The sequence below is a fragment of the Salvelinus namaycush genome, chromosome 21, assembly GCF_016432855.1.
Source record: "Salvelinus namaycush isolate Seneca chromosome 21, SaNama_1.0, whole genome shotgun sequence".
NCBI lineage: Eukaryota > Metazoa > Chordata > Actinopteri > Salmoniformes > Salmonidae > Salvelinus > Salvelinus namaycush.
In genome coordinates, this window is record NC_052327.1 from 24,949,043 (window position 1) to 24,970,228 (window position 21,186).

At 44.4% G+C, this 21,186-nt stretch overlaps 1 protein-coding gene across 1 annotated transcript in view; it reads left to right on the forward strand.

The window, feature by feature from the left end:
* Window positions 1–502: 502 nt before the first annotated feature.
* Window positions 503–21,186, forward strand: part of LOC120066226 (NEDD4-binding protein 1-like) — a 49,183-nt gene continuing 28,499 nt past the window's right edge. The window contains exons 1-2 of the mRNA XM_039017440.1: window positions 503–997; window positions 2,366–3,900. Of these exons, the coding sequence (XP_038873368.1) occupies window positions 689–997; window positions 2,366–3,900 (1,844 nt within the window). The 5' untranslated portion in view covers window positions 503–688. The remainder of the gene's footprint in view (window positions 998–2,365; window positions 3,901–21,186) is intronic.

The following is a 21,186-nucleotide window of genomic DNA, read 5'->3' on the forward strand; positions in this document are numbered from 1 at the left end:
ATTCAACATTTTTGAATTATTATTTGTCGCTGATATGACAGAAAAGCAGCTCCTTATACCGCAAGCGATGAATGTTTGTTCAGACTAAGCGTCCGGGGCTCTTAGCAAAACTCCCCAGTACAGAAGATGCCTTCATTCCAATTAATGTTATGTGTAATGGAACTGAGTCATGATCAAGGGCTAGCTCCTTCTGCTCCTCGGATACAAAAAAAACTAAATAAGTCCACTTCTTGTTATCCTCACTGACGCAACCTTATCCAGATAACGCCACCCTCACTCCAACTAAAAAAAGAGTCAGAGCAAGGCTTTACATATTCCACAACCACTTCTCTTATTTCCCCTGTTGTTCGCCACTGCAGTCCATTCCTTTTCACTCTTAACAGTCTACTCCACTCGATGCGCCATCAGTTTCAAACATAACATCCGCCTCCGCCATCTTCATTTCCGTACTTTCCGTAGTACACATTGTCTTCTTTTGATGACATCATCACTGGGACTTTCCGGATGCGTTGGGATTGTCGTGTAAAAAGTTATTTTAAAATAGGATTACTCTAGGTAATATATCACCGCGGGGAAGAAGAATATAGATCACAGGAAACCATGAAGGAGGGTAAAGATCGACATGACACCGAATGGTTAAAATTTTAAAACTCTCCGTTGTCAATAGGGACAGATATTCATAAACAGAATGTCAACAACGCGGCCCCTCCTTGGTATGAAGCGAGTCACCGAGGTAACCTGTTCGGAACCGCCCGGAAACAGGCTATCACCAGTAGCGAGCAAACAACAGCAAGAGGTCCTGACAGTGGACGAATTTGCGGTCCTTGAAAACAAGCAAGAAGAACTGAATTGCGCTAAACGCAAAGTAGAACAGGTTTTCCAGGTAGCTTTCACAATTATCGGCCTTTTGGACCACACTGGAGCCCACAGTAGTACAGCATCAAGGCAGATATGGCTTAAACTCAAGGGAAAGAGAGACGACGTGTCGAAGGCAAAGGTAAACATTGACTGTGATTAATGAAATGACTTTGAGGCCCATTCTTCAAGTGTTTTATTTATTTTTGTCAGTTATGCAGTTCAATAGCAAAGACCTTTCATTGGTAGAGCAAAGGTCCATCCTTAAATGTTATGTGTTGGTAATAAAATAAGAGGTACCTGATTGGAATAGGTATGATATGACCAATGTAAAAATGCTTATATGAAAAGTTGTTTGAGTTTCATATAATATAAGGCTTTGTGTAAACTGCTTTCTAGCTAACTGTACAGATTATATTAGTAAAGATTATAAAACTAGTCCATCTAGGTGCCAGGTTTACAACATCATTACATAAGATCCCGACTGCATGATGGGTGTCAATGACACTTTTGCTTTCAAGTTCAGCACTGATTTCCCGTTCATTCTACTACTCTAAAAACAGCAGTCATAACATATTTTACACTTCCGTATCTTGAGTTTCCCTTTGCCAACATTGTGAAGTGGGCAGATGAAGTTCAATGTACAGGTCACCGGATTGGGTAATATTATATTACTATTGGTGCCAGTGTAACCGATGTGAAATGGCTAGCTAGTTAGCGGTGGTGCGCGCTAATAGCGTTTCAATCGGTGATGTCACTCGCTTTGAGACCTTGAAGTAGTGGTTCCCCTTGCTCTGCAAGGGCTGCGGCTTTTGTGGAGCGATGGGTAACGATGTTTCGAGGGTGACTGTTGTTGATGTGTGCAGAGGGTCCCTGGTTCGCGCCCGGGTCGGGGCGAGGGGATGGACTAAAGTTAAACTGTTACACCAGTAAACTTGGAATCCCCTTCCACCCCATTGAGAACACAGAAAACGGAAGCCCCAACATATTTATGCCTTGCCCCGTCATTTTTTCTCCCTGGTGTACGTAGTCATCAGGAAACCATGTGCACTCTATGGAGAGGAGACACACGTATGCATTGTGACAGCCAGGGCATCTCAAACTTGAGGCTGATTCATCAAATATTTCAGGAAACTGTTGAGATGTTGAGATTTCCTCATTGGGTTTCAGTTGATTTCTTACAACTTCCCATCTTCCACTTTTCAATCTTACCAATTTACAGTCAATGTGATGATGACAGAGTTGACTGAGAGTTGTTATTGAAGATGATGAGTGAAGTTTTCTTGGGCAGGCGGAGAGGGGGTATTCCTAAGCATCCTACTATCAGTTTCAAAAGCTTAGAACATGGACCTTCTCATGTGAAATTATTTAATGTAGTCTAGATCCCCATCCATGGTGCTTTATGAACTAGGTGTGTTGCCTACACCTGTGTAAGTTGATGTTGGACAACTCATTTTTTGTTGTTGGCATGTCTACTTCTCTAACTGGTGTTGACTCTATGTTGTTGCAGGAGTACCTGAAAGGGCTCTGTGACCCAGAGCTGCAGCAGGTGGAGCGCTACCCTGTGGACATCCACTGCATCTTTGCCGGTGCCCGGGGTTTGTTCCTGGATCGGCTGCTGCGGGACACCAGTGCTGAGGTTGTGGTGCTGGAGCCGGGACGATTGCGCCTGCTGGGCTGCGTTGAGTCTGTCGTCATGGCACAGAGCCGCGTGCAGCAGTTTGTTGCTCTCTTCCAAGAGAAGCGGAGCCTGCCCGGAGACAGGGAGCAGACCGTCAAACGCACCTTCAAGACGTTTGTGGAGGAGCGGGACGATAAGTACGCCATGGAGCTGCTCTTGCTACCCAGTGCCCTGAAGGAGGAGCTGCTAGGTCTTGCCCAGAGCCCCACTCAGCCTGGTGGGGTTATAGACGTCGACCAGGATCGCTCCCAAAGCAGCACCCCTGTCACTGACCTCTCCAACCGCATCGTGGACACCAGCTTTGAGGAGAAGGCGGCTGGGGCTCCAGCCGGGGCCGAAGTGGGGTTGCTGAATGGCATCCGACCCTCCCACAAGCGGCGTTCGTCAGAGAGCGAGCTGAGGGACACCAAGAGGCAGTTCTCCCTAGAGAGGAGGGGTGAGTCGATTGAGACAGAGTGCCACACTGTGACCAGTGACAGCCGAGCTAAGACTCCCTCCAAGGCCAACATGGGGCTTATGGTGCTGGACTCCACTGATAGTGCAGAGGACCGGGAAGCTGTGACCCCAGAGACCAACCTGCGGTGCCTGGTGAACTTCTTCAGGACCATGGGCTACCAGCAGGAGGTGGTGGAGAGGGTGGTGAGGGAGACGGGCCAGACAGAGGACACCTTCCTGCTGCTGGAGCGCATTGTGGAGGAGAGCCAGAGAACAAAGGGGCAGCGAGGTGGGGCGTCCTCAACCCACAACCCTGAGTCTTCATCTTCCTCCTCCGCTACTTTCTCCAGGGATAAGGACAGAGGGCCAGATAGAATGCCAAACAGAGCCCTGGATGTAAAGTCCAAGGAGAACATTAAGCCACTCAGCAGCAATGCTGTGGGCCAGAGGGGACAGTGTAGCAGCATGCTGCAGACAGTGACACTAAAGAGGAGCAGCACTGGTCAGGGGGCTGCTTACAATATCATCACCATTGAGGATGACGAGGACAGTTCCGACACTATGACTGGCGTTAAGGCCAGGACGGCAGAGCAACTGGATCCTCCATCGGGGTCCAGGATGGACTACCTTTCCCGGGGAGGGGCTCAGACCATGGGGCCGATGGGGCCGGTACATGTGGAGAGTGTGACGGCACTGCGGAGCACACCACAGTGCCCGGCCCAGCCAGCAGGCACAAGGCCAGGCTGCTCCTACCAGACCCTGTCAGCCAGGGTCCCTCCACCCCGCACAGAGCCCCCTCCACCACCCCTGACTGCCACGACCCGCTTCCATGAGTCCCTAAGAACCCCCTACACCCTGACCCTACAGAATGAGCCTGGACACCCTGACCTCCGCCACATCATCATCGACGGCAGCAACGTGGCCATGGCGTGAGTAATCCCCCCTCGTACTGTACCCACACACATTTTGTCATCATCAGATAAGACTTTGTCTGGACCACCTGTGTGTAGGCCTACGTGAGCTTTGGTGTGTGAGTGAAAGCAAGAGTGTAACCCTGTCAGGACTTTCTCATGGGTAACATTATAAATGCTCATAGCTGAGAGCTCTTCCAGTAACCCACTGTAAATGTATGTGTGTATATATATGAGTAGATAGGCCTAGCACATGGCTGCAGTGGGGGGCGTCTTAGTGGCTTTCCAGATGGGAAAACCTTTCTCTGACTATGAAATAAGTAATAGTAATGGGCAATTCCACGGTAGCGGAATTGCGCTGAGACTCAAATATTTCATTTAAAATATATGCCAAACAAAAACCATTGGTTTCAAAGTTGAACCAACCATACAACTCTCTGCACAATGACTACTTTGAACAATTTACACTGAACATTTTACAAAAACACATTTATTTAATGAGCTCTGCCCCTAAATAAGACCAAATTTGGTTGGTCCAGACCAGACCAAATCAAGACATCTAAGTTTCACAACTTTGGACATCAAAGTACAGCTCAGTAGAGTACCGTACAGTACAGTGGAGTATAGTACAATAATGTAGATTACAGTACAATACAGTAATTATAGTGTACGCAACTCTAGTGTGCTTTACTGTGTACTGAACTATACTCTACTTTTCTTTACTGACTGATCTCTACTGTACTGTACTGAACAATACGCTGATATTATTTTACTGTGCTGTAATGTACTTAAGCAATAATACATGAGGCCATGTGCTATGACATTTTTATCATGGCTGTGACGTGGCCATATCCTAACTAGAGGTCGACCGATTATGATTTTTCAACGCCGATACCGATTATTGGAGGACCAAAAAAAGCCGATACCGATTAATCGGACGATTTAAAAAAAAATAAAAAAAATAATAATGTATTTGTAATAATGACAATTACAACAATACTGAATGAACACTTATTTTAACTTTATATAATACATCAATAATATCAATTTAGCCTCAAATAAATAATGAAACATGTTTAATTTGGTTTAAATAATGCAAAAACAAAGTGTTGGAGAAGAAAGTAAAAGTGCAATATGTGCCATGTAAAAAAGCTAACGTTTAAGTTCCTTGCTCAGAACATGAGAACATATGAAAGCTGGTGGTTCCTTTTAACATGAGTCTTCAATATTCCCAGGTAAGAAGTTTTAGGTTGTAGTTATTATAGGAATTATAGGACTATTTCTCTCTATACGATTTGTATTTCATATACCTTTGACTATTGGATGTTCTTATAGGCACTTTAGTATTGCCAGTGTAACAGTATAGCTTCCGTCCCTCTCCTCGCTCCTACCTGGGCTCGAACCAGGAACACATCGACAACAGCCAACCTCGAAGCAGCGTTACCCATCGCTCCACAAAAGCCTCGGCAAGAGGAACAACTACTCCAAGTCTCAGAGCGAGTGACGTTTGAAACGCTATTAGCGCGCACCCCGCTAACTAGCTAGCCATTTCACATCGGTTACACCAGCCTAATCTCGGGAGTTGATAGGCTTGAAGTCATAAACAGCGCAATAGCTGCTGGCAAACGCACGAAAGTGCTGTTTGAATAAATGCTTACGAGCCTGCTGCTGCCTACCATCGCTCAGTCAGACTACTCTATCAAATCATAGACTTAATTATAACATAATAACACACAGAAATATGAGCCTTTGGTCATTAAAATGGTCTAATCCGGAAACTATCATTTCGAAAACAAAACGTTTATTCTTTCAGTGAAATACGGAACCGTTCCGTATTTTATCTAACGGATGGCATCCCTAAGTCTAAATATTGCTGTTACATTGTACAACCTTCAATGTTATGTCATAATTATGTACAATTCTGGCAAATTAATTACAGCCTTTGTTAGGAATAAATGGACTTCACACAGTTCGCAATGAGCCAGGCAGCCCAAACTGCTGCATATACCCTGACTGCTTGCACGGAACGCAAGAGAAGTGACACAATTTCCCTAATTATAAGAAATTAATGTTAGCAGGCAATATTAACTAAATATGCAGGTTTAAAAATATACACTGCTCAAAAAAATAAAGGGAACACTTAAACAACACAATGTAACTCCAAGTCAATCATACTTCTGTGAAATCAAACTGTCCACTTAGGAAGCAACACTGATTGACAATAAATTTCACATGCTGTTGTGCAAATGGAATAGACAAAAAGGTGGAAATTATAGGCAATTTGCAAGACACCCCCAATAAAGGAGTGGTTCTGCAGGTGGTGACCACAGACCACTTCTCAGTTCCTATGCTTCCTGGCTGATGTTTTGGTCACTTTTGAATGCTGGCGGTGCTTTCACTCTAGTGGTAGCATGAGACGGAGTCTACAACCCACACAAGTGGCTCAGGTAGTGCAGCTCATCCAGGATGGCACATCAATGCGAGCTGTGGCAAGAAGGTTTGCTGTGTCTGTCAGCGTAGTGTCCAGAGCATGGAGGCGCTACCAGGAGACAGGCCAGTACATCAGGAGACGTGGAGGAGGCCGTAGGAGGGCAACAACCCAGCAGCAGGACCGCTACCTCCGCCTTTGTGCAAGGAGGATCAGGAGGAGCACTGCCAGAGCCCTGCAAAATGACCTCCAGCAGGCCACAAATGTGCATGTGTCTGCTCAAATGGTCAGAAACAGACTCCATGAGGGTGGTATGAGGGCCCGACGTCCACAGGTGGGGGTTGTGCTTACAGCCCAACACCGTGCAGGACGTTTGGCATTTGCCAGAGAACACCAAGATTGGCAAATTCGCCACTGGCGCCCTGTGCTCTTCACAGATGAAAGCAGGTTCACACTGAGCACATGAGCACATGTGACAGACGTGACAGAGTCTGGAGACGCCGTGGAGAACGTTCTGCTGCCTGCAACATCCTCCAGCATGACCGGTTTGGCGGTGGGTCAGTCATGGTGTGGGGTGGCATTTCTTTGTGGGGCCGCACAGCCCTCCATGTGCTCGCCAGAGGTAGCCTGACTGCCATTAGGTACCGAGATGAGATTCTCAGACCCCTTGTGAGACCATATGCTGACACATGCACATTTGTGGCCTGCTGGAGGTCATTTTGCAGGGCTCTGGCAGTGCTCCTCCTGCTCCTCCTTGCACAAAGGCGGAGGTAGCGGTCCTGCTGCTGGGTTGTTGCCCTCCTACGGCCTCCTCCACGTCTCCTGATGTACTGGCCTGTCTCCTGGTAGCGCCTCCATGCTCTGGACACTACGCTGACAGACACAGCATACCTTCTTGCCACAGCTCGCATTGATGTGCCATCCTGGATGAGCTGCACTACCTGAGCCACTTGTGTGGGTTGTAGACTCCGTCTCATGCTACCACTAGAGTGAAAGCACCGCCAGCATTCAAAAGTGACCAAAACATCAGCTAGGAAGCATAGGAACTGAGAAGTGGTCTGTGGTCACCACCTGCAGAACCACTCCTTTATTGGGGGTGTCTTGCTAATTGCCTATAATTTCCACCTTTTGTCTATTCCATTTGCACAACAGCATGTGAAATGTATTGTCAATCACTGTTGCTTCCTAAGTGGACAGTTTGATTTCACAGAAGTGTGATTGACTTGGAGTTACATTGTGTTGTTTAAGTGTTCCCTTTATTTTTTTGAGCAGTGTATATACTTGTGTATTGATTTTAAAGAAAGGCATTGATGTTTATGGTTAGGTACATTGGTGCAACGACAGTGCTTTTTTCGCAAATGTGCTTGTTAAATCATCACCGTTTGTCGAAGTAGGCGCATCGATTGTATGCAACGCAGGACACGCTAGATAAACTAGTAATGTCATCAACCATGTGAGGGTAACTAGTGATTATGTTAAGATTTATTGTTTTTTATAAGATAAGTTTCATGCTAGCTAGCAACTTACCTTGGTTTCTTGCTGCCCTCGCGTAAAAGGTAGTCAGCCTGCCATGCAGGCTCCTCGTGGAGTGCAATGTAAGGCAGGTGGTTAGAGCGTTGGACTAGTAACCGGAAGATTGCAAAAACGAATCCCTGAGCTGACAAGGTAAAAATCTGTCGTTCTGCCCCTGAACAAGGCAGTTAACCCACCGTTCCTAGGCCGTCATTGAAAATATAAATGTGTTCTTAACTGACTTGCCTAGTTAAATAAAGGTGTTAAAAAAAATATATATATATATATATATATATTAAATCGGTGTCCAAAAATACCGATTACTGATTGTTATGAAATCTTGAAATTGGCCCTAATTAACCTGTTTGGGCTAGGGGGCAGCATTTTCACGTTTTGATGAAAAGCGTGCCCAGAGTAAACTGCCTGCTACTCAGTCCCAGTTGCTAATATATGCATAGTATTAGTCGATTTGCATAGAAAACACTCTGACGTTTCTAAAACTGTTTGAATGATGTCTGTGAGTATAACAGAACTCATATGGCAGGCAAAAACCTGAGAAAAATCCAACCAGGAAGAGGGAAATCTGAGGTTTGTAGTTTTTCAACTCTTTGCCTATCGAATATGCAGTGTCTATGGGGTCAAATTGCACTTCCTACGGCTTCCACTAGATGTCAACAGTCTTTAGAACCTTGTTTGATGCTTCTACTGTGAAGTGGGGGTGAATGAGAGGGGATTGAGTAAGGTCTCTCCCAGAGTGCCATGAGCTGGCCATGAGCTGACCATGCGTGTTCACGTGAGAGTTAGCTTGAATTCCATTGCATTTCTGAAGACAAAGGAATTCTCCGGTTGGAACATTATTGAAGATTTATGATAAAAACATCCTAAAGATTGATTCTATACTTCGTTTGACATGTTTCTACGAACTGTAATATGACTTTTTTGACTTTTCGTCTGAACTAAGCGATCGCGCATTGAGCATTTGGATTACTGGGCTAATGGATTACTGGGCTAAACAAAAAGGAGGTATTTGGACATAAATGTTCAAATACCAACGTTATTGAACAAATCAAACATTTATTGTGGAACTGGGATTCCTGGGAGTGCATTCTGATGAAGATCATCAAAGGTAAGTGAATATTTATAATGCTATTTCTGACTTCTGTTGATTCCGCAACATGGCGGGTATATGTTTGGCTTGTTTTGGTCTCTGAGCGCCGTACTCAGATTATTGCATGGTTTGCTTTTTCCGTAAAGCTTTTTTTAAATCTGACAAAGCGGTTGCATTAAGGAGAAGTATATCTATAATTCTCTGCATAATACTTGTATCTTTTATCAAAGTTTATTATGAGTATTTCTGTAAATTGATGTGGCTCTGTGCAAATTCACGGGATGTTTTGGAGGCAAAGCCAAATGTAAACTGAGGTTTTTGGATATAAATATGAACTTGATCGAACAAAACATACATGTATTGTGTAACATGTTGTCCCGGGAGTGTCATCTGATGAAGAATATCAAAGGTTAGTGATTAATTTTATCTCTATTTCTGCTTTTTGTGACACCTCTCTTTGGTTGGAAAATGGCTGTATGCTTTCTGTGACTAGTTGCTGACCTAACATAATGATATGTTCTGCTTTCGCCGAAAAGCCTTTTGGAAATCGGACACTGTGGTTGGATTAACGAGAAGTTTATCTTTAAAATGGTGTCTAATACTTGTATGTTTGAGAAATTTGAATTATGAGATTTCTGTTGATTGAATTTGGCACCCTGCAATTTCATTGGCTGTTGGCGAGGGGTTCCCCGTTCCCAGACAGGTTAATCGGCCATTCCGATTAATCGGTCGACCTCTAATCCTAACACTGGTTGTCAAGTGCAATTTTAGGCGTTCTCTAGTCATTAATTCTATTCGTATTGACTGCCATGTAAAGCAAAACTACCCAAGCGCTGGTTGCAGGTTCCTATGGCAAAAAAAAGTTGCTATGGAGGCCCCCCCCCACCCCTTGCCTAGGAACATACAGAGAACTCAAATGTGTATTTAGGGCTGGATTGGGAAGGTGTGAAACGTATCAACGAGAGAAAGAAGCCAATCAATCTTATCGTACAAGTTCTCTTCATTTTATGAGCTATCACTCAGAGAAAATTATACCAGCAATAAACTGATTCATTTATTGAATGAAACTATATCAATGCATTTGAATCATGAAGGTCATATGATGGAAAGTCAAAACATTTCAAAAGATTCACGTTTGTTCTACAAGAGGAAATCTTAGCACTTCTCACACATCACATAGGCCTCAACAAAACATATAGAAAACCCAGCAGATACCCTCCCATCCGACCCCACCCCATACCTGCCCATATGGGGAGATGTTCATAATAAAGCCCCACAGTGGACATGTCATAATACCCATAAAACCTTGCGGTCAAACAGGGAAATGATTCCAACCGTTTTTGCCACCATAACATTTTTCCCATAGGGGATTTTAGAAACACTTAAAATAAGGGCTGTGTTTTGTCTAGGCTTGCCCTGGCGTGATGTTTTGATAACTGTGTAAATCTTGGACAAGGTGACTTTTAATATATTGGGCTCTATTTATTCTCAGATTCGAAAATGCTAATTAGAAATTAAAGTAGACAATCAGTTAATTAGCATTTTATTTTGGGGGGTAAGTACAGGCAAATATATTGATAAGTCACCTTGTCCAAGGCCTCCTAAGTGGCGCAGTGGTCTAAGGCACGGCATCGCAGTGCTTGAGGTGTCACTACAATTGGCCCAGTGTTGTCCGGGTTAGCGGAGGGTTTGGCCGGGGGGCTTTACTTGGCTCATCGCGCTCTAATGACTCCTTGTGGCGGTCTGGGAACCTGCAGGCTGACATCGGTTGTCAGTTGTGTTAAGAAGTGGGTGTTAAGGTGAGTGTTAAGAAGCGCGTAAGGGGGGGCTCATGTTTCGGAGGACGCATGACTCGACCTTCGCCTCTCCCGAGCCCGTTGGGGAGTTGCAGTGATGAGATTGGATCACATTTGGATATCACGAAATAAGGGGAGAAAAGGGGCTACCCCCTCCCCCCCCAAAAAAGTCTGCATGTCCAAGAGAGATTTACAAGGTTATTAAAACGTCACGCCAGTAAGACAACCGTTATTTTAAAAATCCCCTGTGGAAAAACATCTCCCTGTTTGACCGCTAGGGTATTATAGTAAAAAACACTATAACATACTGTGTTACTCTATAGTGATAGCACCTGGGAGGAAATGTAATTGTCTGATTTCTCTGACCTGATGGGAGATCAAAGCAGTGGTGGTGCGGGTGTTCTGGGCTGGAGATCATGTGGCGGGCTTTGCACTGTATATTGCTTTTGTTCAGTAGGTGAGGGGGATCCAATCAGTTTAGATGCCGTGAAAAAAATTAAATAGTAGGCTATAGCCTACTCCAGTGATATGAAATAATCTATACACTTTTATGCAAACCTTCAGAACATACAGTGCGAAACTTGAAATAACTTTTGGTTTTCAAGGTAAAGTGAAATTATACAATGTATCACTTGTGCACTCTGAAGTGGAAATAACAATGTAGTCTAACAACATCATCAAATCAAGTTTATTTTATATAGCCCTTCGCACATCAGCTAATATCTCGAAGTGCTGTACAGAAACCCAGCCTAAAACCCCAAACAGCAAGCAATGCAGGTGTAGAAGCACGGCGGCTAGGAAAAACTCCCTAGAAAGGCCAAAACCTAGGAAGAAACCTAGAGAGGAACCAGGCTATGAGGGGTGGCCAGTCCTCTTCTGGCTGTGCCGGGTGGGGATTATAACAGAACATGGCCAAGATGTTCAAATGTTCATAAATGACCAGCATGGTCAAATAATAATCAGGAGTAAATGTCAGTTGGCTTTTCATAGCCGATCATTAAGAGTATCTCTACCGCTCCTGCGGTCTCTAGAGAGTTGAAAACAGCAGGTCTGGGACAGGTAGCACGTCCGGTGGACAGGTCAGGGTTCCATAGCCGCAGGCAGAACAGTTGAAACTGGAACAGCAGCAAGGCCAGGTGGACTGGGGACAGCAAGGAGTCATCATGCCCTGTAGTCCTGACGCATGGTCCTAGGGCTCAGGTCCTCCGAGAGAGAGAAAGAAAGAGAGAAGGAGAGAATTAGAGAGAGCATACTTAAATTCACACAGGACACCGGATAAGACAGGAGAAGTACTCCAGATATAACCAACTGACCCTAGCCCCCCGACACATAAACTATTGCAGCATAAATACTGGAGGCTGAGACAGGAGGGGTCAGGAGACACTGTGGCCCCATCCGATGATACCCCCGGACAGGGCCAAACAGGAAGGATATAACCCCACCCACTTTGCCAAAGCACAGCCCCCACACCACTAGAGGGATATCTTCAACCACCAACTTACCATCCTGAGACAAGGCCGAGTATAGCCCACAAAGATCTCCACCACAGCACAAACCAAGGGGGGGCGCCAACCCAGACAGGAAGATCACGTCAGTAACTCAACCCACTCAAGTGACGCACCCCTCCTAGGGACGGCATGAAAGAGCACCAGTAAGCCAGTGACTCAGCCCCTGTAATAGGGTTAGAGGCAGAGAATCCCAGTGGAGAGAGGGGAACCGGCCAGGCAGAGACAGCAAGGGCGGTTCGTTGCTCCAGAGCCTTTCCGTTCACCTTCACACTCCTGGGCCAGACTACACTCAATCATATGACCTACTGAAGAGATAAGTCTTCAGTAAAGACTTAAAGGTTGAGACCGAGTCTGCGTCTCTCACATGGGTAGGCAGACTATTCCATAAAAATGGAGATCTATAGGAGAAAGCCCTGCCTCCAGCTGTTTGCTTAGAAATTCTAGGGACAATTAGGAGGCCTGCGTCTTGTGACCGTAGCGTACGTTTAGGTATGTACGGCAGGACCAAATCAGAAAGATAGGTAGGAGCAAGCCCATGTAACGCTTTATAGGTTAACAGTAAAACTTTGAAATCAGCCCTTGCCTTAACAGGAAGCCAGTGTAGGGAAGCTAGCACTGGAGTAATATGATCAAATTTCTTGGTTCTAGTCAGGATTCTAGCAGCCGTATTTAGCACTAACTGAAGTTTATTTAGTGCTTTATCCGGGTAGCCGGAAAGTAGAGCATTGCAGTAGTCTAACCTAGAAGTGACAAAAGCATGGATTAATTTTTCTGCATCATTTTTGGACAGAACATTTCTGATTTTTGCAATGTTACGTAGATGGAAAAAAGCTGTCCTTGAAACAGTCTTGATATGTTCGTCAAAAGAGAGATCGGGGTCAAGAGTAACGCCGAGGTCCTTCAAAGTTTTATTTGAGACGACTTTACAACCATCAAGATTAATTGTCGGATTTAACAGAAGATCTCTTTGTTTCTTGGGACCTAGAACAAGCATCTCTGTTTTGTCCGAGTTTAAAAGTAGAAAGTTTTCAGCCATCCACTTCCTTATGTCTGAAACACAGGCTTCTAGCGAGGGCAATTTTGGGGCTTCACCATGTTTCATTGAAATGTACAGCTGTGTGTCATCCGCATAGCAGTGAAAGTTAACATTATGTTTTCGAATGACATCCCCAAGAGGTAAAATATATAGTGAAAACAATAGTGGTCCTAAAACGGAACCTTGAGGAACACCGAAATGTACATGTACAAATCACTCCCAAACAGCACAGATGTGAGGTTATTTTTCTCTCGCTATAGAAGCACTGGTCCTCTTAAATTGTAATTACAAGTTGCACATCTAAATATTTAGGGTCATATTGATGGTCTACTCTGCCATTCCTCCACTTCACACCAGGGCTGCCAAGAATATAGGGTTGCTATAAGACGTAAATGGGAAAATAATGGACTTGTGAAAACTATAAAAAAGCTATACCACTAGCATGAGATATATTTAATGGTGACCACAGCCCTTTGAAAAAAACATTTAAATCATGTTTTAATGCAATCATTTTTTTTCTCCCACCCTGCTCCATGTATTCAATGTATTCATTTCAAATGTGGCTCCCAATGCACCTTTACTTCCGAGCTATTATGACACATCTGGCAGTTCCTTCTTTGTATGTTCCTAGCCCAGCGTTTCCCAAACTCAGTCCTCGGGACCCCAAGGGGTGCACGTTTTGGTTTCACACAGCTGATTCAAATTATCACAGCTTGACGATTAGTTGATTATTTGAATCAGCTGTATAGTTCTAGGGCAAAACCCAAAACGTGCACCGCTTGGGATCCAGAGGACCGAGTTTAGGAAACGCTGTCCTATCCCCTTGCTAGCTAGCCAACTACACAGCTAACACAATCACTTCAGATTGAAGCTGGAAAGACGGCAAACGAGCTGCATTTCGTTTAGGTTCTCCTGTTTTCTATCGACATTTCTTTGTATGTATCCATAGAAAATTATGCTGTTTCATGATTTCGACTGGCTGAGAAAAAAAGCTGCCTGTCTCGACTCCCGACACGTTTATTATTATGGGACACAGTGAAGATCGAATTTCAATATTGCAACGATGTTGCAAATGTCGAAGATAATGTCTAGATACGTTTTACAGTGTAGATCAAGTTTATAAGTTGCATGGCTGGGCAGATGAGACATTGGATCTGTAAAAGTAGTAGTGCATTGCTAGGTGACAACGTAAACGATGGCACTTTTTATGAATGTGGTCATGTGTATGTTTAGTATATCATGGGCAGGATAGACTCTAACAATGGGAATTCCACACCATAATTAAGCAATAAGGCCCGAGGGGGTGTGGTATATGGCCAATATACCACGGCTAAGGGCTGTTCTTATGCACGATGCAACACGAAGTGCCTGGAAACAGCACTTAGCCGTGGTGTATTGGCCATATATCACAAACATTAAAGTCATTTAGCAGACGCTCTTATCCAGAGCGACTTACAAATTGGAAAATTCATACATATTCATCCTGGTCCCCCCGTGGGAATTGAACCCTGGTCCCCCCGTGGGAATTGAACCCACAACCCTGGCGTTGCAAGCGCCATGCTCTACCAACTGAGCCACACGGGACAAACCCCAGAGAGGTGCCTTAATGATTACCAACATAATTAGAGCAGTAAAAATTAATTATTTGTCATACCTGTGGTATAAGGTCTGATATACCACATCTGTCAGCCAATCAGCATTCAGGGCTCAAACCACCCAGTTTATAATGAACTATACTCTACTTTTCTTTACTGTACTGTAGTTGTGAAACCAACTGTGGTTTGTGACTACTTTGATTTCCCATTGTAGCCAATTCAATTGCTTAAAATCTGTTAATGATTTGGTAACAGAATTCTGCGTTTTAATCACTTGCATAAACAAAATTATACCAGTAAAAACACTAACTAATTGATAGGCCTACCTTGTTACTTATGTGAACTTTTATTATTCTGTCTCGTCATGAGGGAGAGAAATTAGAAAATATCTTAAAGATATGTGGGGTTTTGGTAATGGAATTTCAAGTCACAGGGCAATGTTTCTTAAATTTACAGAAGGCAGACATTTTTCTCCAAAACTAAGTATGTGTTGATATTAGTTGGCAGGGGTCTTTACATCAACATTATTGTGTTTTGATATATTTCTAATACTTTTTAAGACTTTTTCTGGTAGACCCCTTTTCCATCTGTTTGACCAGAAATCAAAATCTTAGCTTATTCCTAATTTTTAGGATGCAAGATGGTTGATAAATTTATATATGATGTAATTTCTCAGAAATATAGACTCTTAGCTTTTATTTGACACCCAATTGGATATGCTCCTATGAACGTCACGTTGGTGCTCATGGGTCCTTTTACATGGAAATGACCTAATATAAACTATCTCTCTTCACTTTTGTCAGTTTTCCTGTTTCTTCCTTCTCGCCCTAAGCAATTTTATTCTGTCCACTGAAGTCATTACTGGAAGTATGAACAAGTATGGGGGTTTTATTTTAGAAAACTACAAGGGGGAAATTTAAATTTTTTTGCATATTTGGCTATTTACATTTCCAGGTTGTCAAGGTGATTTTACTATCCACGTCAATGGTACTGGGGTTAGTTGCACATCCTGTTTGAACTCACTTTCTCTTTAAGAGGGAACTTCCCAGTGACTTTGTATTGCCTCACAAAAATTGAAACTTGTGTGTTTTGAGCTTTTGTGTGTATGTGTTCGTCATGCTTTCTGGAAGTTTGTTTGCAAAGCCTGTTATGGTTTCTACTTAAACCCCTCTCTGCCCATATTGTTCAGCACTCTCACTCTTTACTTGGACTCCAAGTAATATAAACTAACCCTATGTTAATCTTATTTTTAGATAAACATTGCATTCGGAAAGTATTCAGACCCCTTGACTTTTTCCACATTTTACTTTATAGCCTTTTCTAAAATGTATTAACTAGTTTTGTTCCCTTATCAATCTACACACAATACCCCAAAATGACAAAGCAAAAACAGATTTTTGCACAAAACTGAAATATCACATTTACATAAGTATTCAGACCCTTTACTCAGTACTTTATTGAAGCACCTTTGGCAGCGATTACAGCCTCAAGTCTTCTTTGGTATGATGCTGCAAGCTTGGCACACCTGTATTTGTGGAGTTTCTCCCATTCTTCTCTGCAGATCCTCTCAAGCTCTGTCAGGTTGGATGGATGAGTGTCGCTGCACAGCTATTTTCAGGTCTCTCCAGAGATGTTCGATCAGGTTCAAGTCCGGGCTCTGGCTGGGCCACTCAAGGACATGCATTGTCTTGGTTGTGTGTGTAGCGTGGTTCGTTCTGCGTTGTGTGTTTTCAATTAGGACGCTGCCACAACTGACGGTCTGCTCATTGAACTCTTTTTATTTGCCCTGCACACGAAGAGACAACACACACGTTACCCTTGGTGCAGTCACAGCTCTCCGGCACCTTGCTAGCCGAGGGTCAGGCAAAAGAGAACGATAAAGTGGTATGGGAATACAGATAACCCGCGATGGGCCAAACCAAAATATACAAAACTTTTACAATCACTTGTATGTACAATATTGGTATGAAAAAGTGTTTGTACACCAAATAAAAACATTAGCTATGCAGCTGTAATTAAATAAAAAAATACACTGAATTATTATTATTATTATCAGATTATTAACATCCCCTCTTGACCTGGCCTATTTGAATTGGTCCTTGTGTGCAATTTGGTGCGTAATCTAGGGGAACAACATCACACTGCTACATTCACCCCCACTGTTTTACACTAGATTATAGGCCCAAAACAAAACACATTACCTCAAAGGTAACAAAGCAAAGAAAGAAAAAAAATTCACACCCACAGGGCGACAGAGTAACCCAGTGTAGTCCCTTAATTCTAGACCCACAAATGGTCGATCAGCTGAAGAGCTATCCCGCGAAGGATTAGGAAAAATAAGGGGTAGCTAATCCCTTATTCAACCGTATACGAAAAATGCCATATACATTTTATGCCGATGGACTACACACAAAGTTACATGAATTGTCAAATATATTAGACAAACCCACAAATCATTCTAAGACATGCTTAGATTCCTACATTCCTACAAAAGAAAAGGTAGGCAATATCCTACCGTCACTGAGAAACCAAGAACTGTTTCATTTCCTGTGTAGACATAGTTTGGATTAGCCTATCCACTGGCTTAATAAGTCTACCTAGTCTAGTCCGAACACCCTCACCCACAAACCTAGCAGGAATGTCACAGACAGCACTAACCCTGCTCAGAGGTCTAACCTCAGGATGGGGAGTACTACAGATCCGCATCTCCGGAGCCAGCACACTTTCAGTTACCGACTCAACACTAGTAGTGTCAGACGACTGATCAGAATCCTGGTAGATTGTCACAGACCACACTGACGAAGCATCTTCAACCAAGGTAACATCATCCACACTGAATGGAGTTTCGCAATCAGAACTCTTGTAGGCTTCGGGGATATCTCTCTGGTCCACTTCTGCTGAGCACACCTCACTTAAGGGGACTTCATACGGTTGTTCCACCTCACTTCCATCAGCCGGGACTTCACCATCCTCTTGGAGTATCCTCCCAGAAGACTCAGGAAGGCCTGCTACCCAGTGGACAGTCCTGGCGTCACTCCCATCCATTTGGCTGGACTTTGCAGACATCTCAGAGATCACGTCACCACTCGATAGAGATCCGTGACCCTCAGGTTCCTCCCACGAAGGTAAAGGCAGAAAGTTGACTGGCATAATCAGGTTCCTATGCACAGTTTTGATGCATCCAGTGGTAGGGTGTTGGATACGATATGTGTTCAGTGAGCTGTTCTTTGCAACCACTATGTACACCACACTCTCCCAGCGATCAGCCAGTTTCTTCTTGCCCCTCTCCCCCTTGTTAGCAAGTAGAACTCTATCTCCCTTCTGCACCGAGTGACCCTTAGACCGTCTGTTGTAGACCTCGGCTTGTCTCTTTTGTTGCTTACTGGCATGCTGCTGGGCCAATGTCATGGCCTCTCTCAGATCCTCACCCAGAGACTGGACATACTTATCCACATCTACTGTGTCCCCATCCAACAGCACACTTTCAAACATAACATCTACCGGCAACCTAGGGGTGCGTCCGAACATCAAGAAGAAGGGTGGAAACCCAGTAGTCTCATGAACAGTGCAGTTATAGGATAATGTCAATGTGTTCAACATCTGAGGCCATTTAGCCTTAGACCTAGCTGGCAGAGCTCTAATCATCCCACCCAGTGTGCGATTCAGACGTTCTGCTTGACCGTTACCCATGGGATGATAAGGTGTGGTGTGGGACTTTTCAACACCAGATAACTGAAGTAATTCTGCAATAAGTAAACTCTCAAAGTTAGCACCCCTGTCAGAATGGATGCAATCAGCGAACCCATAAATGCAGAAGAAATTATTCCAGAGAACACGAGCAACAGTCTTAGCAGACTGGTTTGGACATGGATACGCACAGGCCAGCTTAGTAAAGTGATCAGTCACTACTAACACATCAATAGACTTGTTGTTTGAATCTTCGGCAGTCCAGAAATCAATACACACAAGTTCTAAAGGTGCCGTTGTCACAATGGAGACAAGTGGAGCTCTTGCTTCAGGCTCAGGTGCTTTACTCAACACACATCTCTTACAGTGGGCCACGTATTCCTTGACATCCTTCTCCATAGATTCCCAGTAAAACCGCTGTCTTGTGAGCCACAATGTGCGCTGCTGACCCTGATGACCAGCATCATCATGAACTCCCTTCAACACAAGGCCTCTCAAAGACACAGGTACAACATACTGGAATATTTTCTCCTTACTCACTGGGTGTTTTGAGACACGATACAGAATCCCTAACCGCGTGGTGAGTTTCCCCCACTGTCTTAGAGTATAAACTGTTTCTTTAGCTTCAAAGACTCGCTCTCTCCTAGATGGGCGCCGGCCTCTATCTACAAAGAACATTACTCTGCTGATGATAGGATCCAGTGACTGGTTATCATACAGCTCCTTGTGTGTAAGGACAGGTAAAGGGCTCTGACCCATGGACATCAACTTCTCAAGGTGCTGCACATGTGAAACGGCCCTCACTGTGGCACCATCATCCCATCGGCGATGGGCCTAGAGGACAGCAGACACCTCTTCACAGGAAACCAACCCACTGACATCGTCTCCAGCTCTACTCAACTCACTCCCAGGAGCCATAGACGTTCCACAGCCAGCCTCGGGCTGCTCACAGGAGAGACGGAACATGTCTTGTACATCATCCAGTCGAAGACCTCTGGCTTCCTCCAGCAGGACATCATATGGAATTCTTGTCAGTCGGTGCAGAACTTTGGAGCGGACAAATGGCTCTCTGCTCAAAGCATCAGCAACGACATTCTTGGGCCCTGGTATGTACTGGATATCAAAATCAAAAGGTGCCAGCTTTGCAACCCATCTCTGCTCACATGCATCAAGTCTCGGCTTTGTAAGAATATATTTGAGTGGATTGTTGTCGGTCCACACCGTAAACTTATGCCCTCGCAGCCAATGGCTGAACTTATCATGAATGGCCCATTTCATGGCTAGAAATTCCAGCCGGTGAGCAGGATACTTGGATTGTGCATGATTAAGAGATTTACTAGCAAAAGCTATTGGCCTGGCTATGGCCTTCCCATCTTGCACTTGGGATAGTACAGCTCCCAAACCACTAGTAGATGCATCAACAGAAAGCAAAAATGGCTGAGAAAAATCTGGATGAGCCAGCAGTGCCTGGTCAACTAGTGCTGCTTTCAAAGCTTCAAAAGCGAGTTGACATTCGGCAGTCCAGTCTGCAGCAGTGAGCCTGCGAGAGGGACCAGGCCTCTTTCTGCCCTTGCCTCTCCTAGGCTTCTTCTGACCTGTAGTCAGCTGAAACAATGGCCTAGCAACCATGGAACAATTCTCAATGTAGTGTTGATAGTATACTACCATACCAAGGAAAGAACGGATTTTGCTAGGAGACGGAGTGACACCATCAGCTTCCATCATCTCACTCTCAGTCACATTCAAAATGGTTTGAACCTTAGCAGGATCAGTGGCTACGCCCTCCTGAGAAATGATGTGGCCCAAAAACTTAACAGACCTCCTCAAAAACTTGCACTTAGACGGAGACAGTTTAAGATTGTGCTCCTGCAACCGCTGGAAAACCATCTCAAGTCTCTGCAGACTCTCTTCCTCCGTCTTAGCAAAAACCATCAGATCATCCAAATAGCAAAGGAGACTTAGAAAGTTTTGGTCCCCAAAGATGGTCAGCATCATTCTCATAAAAGTAGCTGGGCTGTTGCAAAGGCCCTGAGGCAAACGATTGTACTCGTGCAGACCTAAAGGAGAGGAAAAGGCAGTGTATTTCTTATCCTCTTCATGCAGTGGCACATTGTAGTACCCTGATGTCAAGTCCATTGTGCTGAAGAAGGCATTACCTCCCAGCGCCGCCAGTACATCAGCCTGATGAGGCAGTGGATGAGCATCCTTCACTGTGCGGGCGTTTAACCACCTAAAGTCAGTACATAGACGCAAGTCCCCATTCTTTTTCCATACCAGCACCAATGGTGAGGCATACTCGCTGCTGGATTTTCTGACGATTTCCTTTTCCTCCATATCATCCAGTGTTTCCCTGAGTTTTTGGTAATCAGCTGGAGAAAGCCTACGATAAGGTAATCGAAATGGGCGGTCATCAGTCAGCCGTATGCGATGGCAGAACTCTTTTGCCTCTCCACAATCCAGGCTATGTCTAGAGAACACCGTGTCATACTTCTCAATTAAACCGACAAGTTTGTCTTTCCAGAACTGTGAAACTGGACACTCCTCAACAGACAGGCCTTGAAGTCCAAGATTGCTCAGTGTACTGTTGTCATTAACTACACTGCCACCAACTGAACTCTTAGCTGTAAGACTGCC